General features: G+C 37.5%; 1 protein-coding gene across 1 annotated transcript in view; it reads left to right on the top strand.

Moving 5' to 3' along the window:
• TAB2 (TGF-beta activated kinase 1/MAP3K7 binding protein 2) overlaps positions 1 to 7,946 on the top strand; it is a 19,522-nt gene extending 11,576 nt beyond the window's left edge. The window contains 4 exon segments of the mRNA XM_010179630.1: positions 2,456 to 2,616; positions 3,256 to 3,349; positions 4,445 to 4,525; positions 5,888 to 7,946. Of these exon segments, the coding sequence (XP_010177932.1) occupies positions 2,456 to 2,616; positions 3,256 to 3,349; positions 4,445 to 4,525; positions 5,888 to 6,033 (482 nt within the window). The 3' untranslated portion in view covers positions 6,034 to 7,946.
• Positions 7,947 to 8,507: the final 561 nt, after the last annotated feature.

Below are 8,507 nucleotides of genomic sequence, written 5' to 3'. Positions count from 1 at the left end.
CCCTACAGCTGTGAAATTGGTATTTAAGCAAAATTACCAAATTCTGTGTGAAAATCACCACTTAAAACCGATGTCTTGCCAGTCTGTCATCCAAGTTATTTTTAATAGTAGAAATTTAGCATAGCAGTATCAAATTATTATTCTTATTTAATCATAACAGTAATTTTGTAATGAGTGTGTTTAAAATCTGCTGGCACTTGAAATTGTAAAATGGTAGTCATTGAGGTGCCAGGAGAATAAATTGGATCATGTCTGGAAAGCTACGTGAAAATGAAGGGCATTGTAATAGTGCTGAGAGCATCCCTCAGTGCCTTCCGTTCCCTCTGCGGTTCCATAATGACAGCTTAATTTCTAAACCACAGAAGTGGGAGAGCATTGAAATGAGAAGTTGCGGGTTTTTTCCCTTTACAAGTAGCTTAAAGAAAAACATGGGGACTCGGGGGACAGACATGACACAGGGCAAATCTGTCCAAAGGTGCAATCTTGCTCATAGTCTTACTCTTTTGAGGCCATACCGTGCATCCTGGAGATAGTCTATTTTTGCTGCCTTGGTATTACTGCTGAGGCAACTCCTCAAGGCCTAGGTTACAGCTATGCTACTGACCAGACTCGGAGCTCTTCAGACCTGTTCAACTATGGATGCAGGCTGCTGATGCACTGGACGTGGTAAGGGAGAAGAGTGCTACCAGACTACCTAGAAGTAGAAATAAAGTGTAAAAGGAAGAAGAGCTAGTACTGTCCCTGCTAGAGTATAGAGGCAAAGTAGTCTGTGATTTCCTTTCTTTATAGTTGCAGCTACGTTTGTAACTCCTGGAGTTTGTAAATAGGAGGAAAAGTTCCTTCAGCTGCTTCTAGAAGGCTTTTCAAGAGGGCAGGCTGTCTTTTGAGACTACTTACCTAATGATTCCAGGTCCTCAACAGAAATCTTTATCTTAGGATTTCAGTTACTAAAATTTTGTGACATATGAGCACAGCTGCAACTTTAACCATGACTAGTATGACTAGTGACAGTCCCAAGTAAAGATGTCTGTCTATGCAAACATCCCTAAGTTGAGCAAAACAAAGCAGAAGTTGAAGCAGCTTTGTCATTTCAGTATCTTTTGAACATGTTACTCAAAAGCCTAGGCTGAATTTCAGTAAGGCTTTGCAGTTCTTTAACACTGTACAAAAATAGTTTGGCATAGTTTCTCCTTTTGAAGAACCCCTGGAAGACAAAATATGAAGTGTGAATGAATGAACAGGCAGGAATTGCAGCAGAGGATGTGGAAAGTTGCATCTCTTTGTGCCATTTTTTCCTCTGCTATTACTCGGTGAACTTAAACAACCAAATTTGAATGCTTTTTGGTACCTGAAGAAATGCTGGTGAATTAAACATCACATTTCAGCTAGAGTTTTGCCTAAACACTTTGTGAGGCAACAACCGATCTTTTAAAAATACCTTGTTATTGCTGCTTTTTTATAATTTCCACAGTGCTATAAAGGTATCCATAGTCTGTGAAATCGATCCCATTAATAATTTAATGAATGAATAAATGGGTGTGCAGAAGCTGGAATGATTTTTGGCTTCTTTAATGAAGCACTTTTTCATTTTTATAGAAGGTGATTATTACTTTGAGCAATGTTACCCGCTCGTGTGGCGATATTTAATAGTATAATTCCCTTTAAACTTCTTAAATTGTATTAATTTGATTGCATCTTCTCCTACTTATGTTCTTTATAGCTTTCAAAAGCTGTGGTCTAAGTGCTAACTTCATAGTTTCTAAATTAGGTCCCCTCATGCCATTTTCTTTACAAATAGTAAGCAGTGTTAGAAATTAGAAGCTGAGCTAATGGCTCTGCACCATAGTTTAGGGATAAAATGACATACAATCCAGCCTCTGTGATAAATATAACTGATGTTTGCCAGCAGCATTGCTTGTAGTACTTTCTGTTTTAGTTTCATTTGATGTCTCCTGCTGTGTCAAGAACACTGGATTGTGTTCCAATCCAAATAGCAATAAAAATCAAAATCTTGATGCTTATCTAGCATCTATAGTGCTCTGTGTTGTAGCCATCTCTGAAATCATCTTCGTGGTACCTGTTTTATAATGGTTGGGCTGAATACAGTGCATGGAAATGTTTGTTGTCGGTTTCCCGGTAGTCATTCCTGTAGAATGGTTGGGTTCTTGAAAGCTTTTTACAAATTACAGCTAAATTTTTCATGGTCGTCGGTTATGTTTTATGACTTTTTCATTGTATTTACTTGTTGATTTGAATGTAATTGATTTGTGCTGTTTTGGAAAATACACCACTTTTCTGTCTTATGGCAGATATTTTCTTGTGAGGGTAATGGAGAAGCAATCTGTAGCAGTGTTTTTGTCTGTGTTTTCCCAAAAGAATGCTAACTTTCATCTTTATCTGATGTTGCCATGTGAAGGATAATAAAGTGGATAAAATGGGACTTTATGTATTACAGCTTTACTGGTACACCAGAAGGCCAGGATGGAGCGACTTCAACGAGAACTTGAGATTCAAAAGAAAAAGTTGGATAAACTAAAATCAGAGGTCAATGAAATGGAGAATAATCTAACACGAAGGCGCCTGAAAAGATCGAATTCTGTTTCCCAAATTCCATCAGTAAGTTGAAACGTCTGTAGGCTGTAAACCTAAACCACAAGTGTGGTCTGTCACAATAAATTAAAGGAGCAGTTGCTCATATATTGACAATATACTAGTGATGGGCAGTCTAGCTAGAATTAAACGGGTGAACAGTGTAGTTCAGAGGAAGGGCTAAATAATGTTACTTAACCACAACCTTTCAGTTCACTGATTGCTTTGAGAGGTGTTGCTTTTAAAGGCAGTCGCAAAAGGTTTGACCTGGTAGTCCTTCCAGATGTTCTAAAAAGTGGTGTTACCTAATGTTTCAGACTACGACTTAATGCTGTACTGCTTTCCACAAAAAGTCTTTTTTGGTCTTCATGTATATTCCAATCTCAAAGAAACTGATTTATGCATCAGTTTTCAGTATCAGAAGATCAGCCATTGATCTGGTGGATCACTGGTGGTGTCCTGACCACAGTCTGGAGTCTGGTAAGAGAAGAATTCACCGGGTCTGAAAGCCTTTTATAAGATGCTTGGATTAAAAGAGAGGTCATCATAAGGGAAGGTTGTTTTATCTTCACTTCTGAAGTAACTAAATGCTGTCTACCTATGCGTGAATGGTAACTGATAATAAAATGGGAAAATTTAGTCTAATGGGCAGATTTATTTTTTCAGCTGGAAGAAATGCAACAGTTAAGAAGTTGTAACAGACAGCTGCAGATAGACATAGATTGCCTAACCAAAGAGATTGATCTTTTTCAAGCAAGAGGTACAGTATGTCTTAGTACATCAGCAACTGTAAATGTTTAATTTTTTTTTTTCTTCTTTCACTGTCTGCTTGTATCAGAAGTATCTCGGTTATAAATGATGGGTATACATGCTGTTTGCAAAATCATCACATAAGTTTCAGTGAAACCATGGAAGTAATTGTTTTCTAATCCTGTTGTTTTTGTTGGCTTTGATTTTCCTAATCCCACGATCATTCCTGTCTCGTACTTGGCTCAGAATAGAGAAACTTGTGATGCCATTTACTTAATAAATGCTGAGGGAAAAAATCTGGTTATTTGAGTATCAAAGAAGAGGGAGAAGAAGTTTTCAGAATGATACAGCCTTACATATATGTCCATCTCTCTATTCCACTCCTTGTCTTGTTTGCAGCCTCTCAAGTTAGCAAGTATAAAGTACAGTGGTAACTTTCAGTGTGTTCTTCTCCTTTCACTTTTCTTGTCTGTGGGGCCACAGCCTTTGGTCATGAGGGTGAAATTATGAGGCAGCTGAGCCAATTCAAGACCTGCCAACAGAAGCTCCCTCGCTCTTCCTGTTTCCCTCTCTTGCTGCTTACTGTGCTCTGGCTCTGTATTAGCTTTTTAGACCCTTTGCAGAGCTGATTCTGCTCAGTAGCCAAGTGAAAAATGTTGCTGTGTTGCTGAAAAAGCTTGCTAAGGCTGGTGTGAGGGAGAGGCACGGGAAGGGAGAACCAAGACAGTGAGAGGGAAGAGACTGATGCTTTCTATTTTCAGCAGTAGCAAGCTGTTAGATCAGTCTTGAGCTGTGCAAGTTCTCCTTCAGACAATGTACCTGCAGATAACGGGAAATTAAACAGGTGTATCTAAGAGTAGCAGAAAAAAATATACTTAAGAAGTTTGTTCTGCTGGATTCTATTTCTGACTTGACTTTATATTGCATATTTAGGGCAGTAAGTTTAAGTGTGTTGTTGAAATCACTATCTTACTTGGGTCTGTATTGACACCCTGAAGGTGTTAAGTGAATAATAGTACTGTTTCAGTATTACTGGAAAAAAACCACCTGATATGCTTTCCTATCCAAGTTTATTTTAATACTCCACTTTTTTATTTATTTTTAGGACCACATTTTAATCCCAGTGCTATTCATAATTTTTATGATAATATTGGATTTCTTGGTCCAGTGCCACCAAAACCCAAAGGTACTGTACTGGTAAAATTTGGATTTAATACTAATATTTGGTTTCCATCTAATATTGAGTTCTAGTCTGTGAATCTAGTTTAAATATTAATTTATAAAATAGATTACAAACATTGCATTTTATTTGTATTAGCAGTAAATATGCTTCGTTTGCTCTTGTTTCCTCTCTACTCATACATTCAGGAAATAAAAGTATATTAAATGGGGTATGTTTAAAGATGTGTAATATGTTGGGAGGTAGTTCAGGTAAATGGAAGCATCTGTCTTTTTTTTTTTTGTCGTGAACGTAAGATACATTGCTTAGGGATGAGTGAAACTCGTTTAGGTGACTTCATCATTGTCCTTGGTGAAGAGTGGGTTTTTTTATGTGTTACAGTAACAGTTTGGTTACCCGACTGGACTGCCTGGCTACTGTAGAATTTGTATTAGCAATTTACATAAAAGCCCATTCAGACTATTGTTAAATACAGTTTTAGATAGTTGAAGAGCAGTGGAATGCTGCCTAGCAGGGCAGTCAGTATTGCTGAGTTCACTAGTCAGTCTTGACCTTTCTGCTAGTCATTAAGTTTTGTAAGTTACTTATTTTTTTGCTCTAATGGGATGTCAAACAAAATAGAGTAATTATTATGTCTTGAGTGTTACATAAAGCAGAGAATTAAATTATTTGCAACGGTATTATGCTATGACCTATAGGCAGCCTACCAAATGAAATAGATAATCCATAATATGTGTGTAATGGATCTCTTCTCCCTCTTCAACTTTTTTTTTTTCATCTTTTCTCTTGTGAAATAGTTGAAGGTTGTTGTCCAACACATAGTGCAAAAAGAGGCCTTTCTGCACTTGCAGGGATTACTATATAGCATGACAGAGCTAGGCACTGGGGTTGTTTTTTTGGTTTTAAGCGTATCTGACTGCTTATGTGGTTTGAGGAAAAGCTGTTGATGCTCATTCTAGGGTCAAAGTGTTAAATATATCAAAAGGTTACCAGAGCACTTAATTCTTAAAATGAATTTTAGAGTGCTTCATAGACTTCAGACTTCTAAATCTTGTGCATGTTTCCTGTGCTGATTTATTTCTACATTTTATCTCTGTTTCATGCAACAGCTTTGAACTGAGACCAAAAGGGAAGAAAGCAGAGTGAAAGGATGGGAAACTTGCTTTTTATAGTTTCACCTTGTAGCATTTGGCTGACTTAAAATCAAGCTGTAGTCAAGGGGGTGGTAAAAAGTTGCTTCTGTCACTTGTAATAACTGTACAGCTCTTAGAGGAACAAGATAGTTCTCAATTACTGAAAAAAAAATCCCAATTATTTTCTTGCTATTCTTGGTTAGTAACTGCTTATCTTCTCTCTTTCATGTCACAGATCAGAGGTCCATTGTGAAAACGCCAAAGACTGTTCCAGACACAGATGAAGATGAGGGAGCTCAGTGGAGTTGTACTGCCTGTACTTTTTTAAATCATCCGGCCTTAAATCGCTGTGAACAGTGTGAAATGCCCAGGCATTTCTGAGCCAACAGGCCCATTACCTTTTGTAAAACCATAGCAAACGTACAAGGAACTATCCAGTCATTGGGGGGGGGTGTGCAAAAAAAGCATTTATGCGTAGGGTTTTGTAAGATTGAAGGTGTGACAAGATGGTATTTCGCTAATGTTAAATGTCAGCCCACAGAGCTAGTAATACCTCAGTGTCATGTCACAGGCAGTTGAAATTCATCGGCTGAAAGGTAATCTGCTGAAAGACTCAGTTGCCAGCTGCCTACACCATATACAGTATTACCAGTATCCCAGTAACACGCACCATGTTCAGTGCTTGGGTGTTGCCCATCCTCTTCTCTGCCCCAATGTCGCTACTGAATTTTGACTGGGGAAAGGAATAGAGTGCTAGCATTTTTGTTTTCAGAGCTTTCGGTGAAACACTACATGCACAGAGGAGATGTAAAAGGAACAAGGTTTAACTTTTTAAACTGTTTGCTGCCACGTAGTGCCTTCAATAAAGGGAAGAACCTCACAAATCAGTGGTACTCTTTGCCTTGTCTTCCCTGAAAACATCTCTGTGAAGCCAGAAATCAGTACAATCACGTCTAAAGATGAAAAGGAAAAACTGCATGCGTTGTCTGTACAATACACACAGTGAAATACCCCAAAGCTTTTCCTACTGTACATAGCTCTAAAGCCTGCTTTAAGTGATTTCTTTTCTTCACCTTTATTATTTTCTTGTACTTCTGTATGTATAGTGTAATAGTCTTTTTGTTAACTTTCTTTTTTTCCCTTAAGTGATTAAGCACGATCATGTCCCTTTTTTAAGCTTTTATCTGAGAGAAGCAATGCCTTAAAATAAGAGCATTAATAAGAAACTATGCACAAAATAGCTTTCCTCTGTTCATTCTGTACATTGCTCTTGTAAATGCTGATGATCTGTGAAGACCTGCAGATGCAGCGTGGTAAAAATGCAGGAAAAGTTGGAAGAGTTATGCATATAGTTCACTCCGTACACTGAGTTTTACGGTGGGTGACACAAGGTAGTGTTTTGTCTGGTGTGAGGAAACTTTGTACTAAGAAACTTTCAACCCACCAACAGGTCAGCATCCAGTTTAAGCTTGCTTCATCTGCTGGGTATCTTGCAGACTCCTGAAGAGAGATTCATTGGGGAAGTACATACAGTGCCCAAACCACCAGCAGCAGCATCATACAGCTTTGTTCAAGGACTTTAAATGCTTTCTTCTCTTGGCAGCCAGTTTCTAAACCTGCCTTTGTGGTGAAGTCTCATATTTATAGAAAACAAGGATAGCAATACTTAGGACAACTGAAATAAAGGCTGGAAAAGAGAAATCAAACAGACTTGAACACTGAAGCAACCTCAAGCATCTCTTTATTTTGATAATCTATTTTTTTAAGGAAAATATTCACATGATCGGGGATGTATGTAACCGAGATCAAGGAAACGGAATTCCAGTACAGTATGCATGAAAGACGGCATACAAAGAATTATGTAGCAGCACTTAGGCTGAGGCTGGAGGGAGTGCTAACAATGTAGCAAGAGACAAAGTAGACTGTCACCCACTGTAAACATTTGCCAGTGGACACTTTCATTAGGAGTTTTACAAGTGATCTATGTAAATGCACCGAGGCCTTTGTTTTGAAGGCTTTGCATTTTTTTTATGTGGGAAGAAAATGCCAATCCCAGGTAATTAGGCAGTAGACCCAAAGCACTTGCATTCAATGCATTTTGTTTATAAAATGAGGCCTTGTTTTTCAGCTTCATCTGCAGTTCTATGTGAAGATTGACAAATCAGTTTTTACCTGTTTTATTAATAAAACCTAATTTGGATATCTTGAGTTGATGGTTTTGTGATTTAGCTGGGTAAACTGTCTTTGTAACAGATAAGTTATTTATAAAAATTAAAAAAAAAATTATATTCTAATGTTTGGTTTTGTGATTTGTTTGCTTTTTCCATGCTGTGGAGCAACAGAATACTCAACAATAAGCATTAAAAGTATTAAAAGTAGGCTGATTTCTTAGGACCAGAGATTTTATTTAAACCTTTATTTTGTTGAATCTTGTGTCTTTTGCCATGCATTATTCTATTTAATACTATTATATTGTCTAATACTAATTCAGTGAGTGTAAAGAATATATCCCATAAAGTTGCATTGGCAGGATTTTGTCCTGACCAAAGAACCATTTGTTTAATCATTAAGTAATAAGCTAGATGCAGGCCCTTTTTATTTCACGCTTTATGGGTTTATGATTTTAAAAATCTTTTTCTAATTCAAAATGGGCAACCACATACTTTTTGTATGGTTAATATAAGCACACTTTAAGGATTAATATGGTTGAACTGTATTTTGGCGCTAAGTTTATTAAAGTGATGGGACACTATTATAGTGTTCCTGGACATCTTTCCTGCTTGGACCCTGTCTAGATAGAGATTTGATATGTGGAGCTGGGCTTTCCTGAGACACAGTGATGCCATATACAAACC

Source organism: Mesitornis unicolor, unplaced genomic scaffold, assembly GCF_000695765.1.
Source record: "Mesitornis unicolor isolate BGI_N332 unplaced genomic scaffold, ASM69576v1 scaffold26762, whole genome shotgun sequence".
Classification (NCBI taxonomy): Eukaryota; Metazoa; Chordata; class Aves; order Mesitornithiformes; family Mesitornithidae; genus Mesitornis; species Mesitornis unicolor.
Note: the sequence above shows the minus strand (reverse complement) of the source record. Positions and strands in the feature narration are given on the sequence as shown.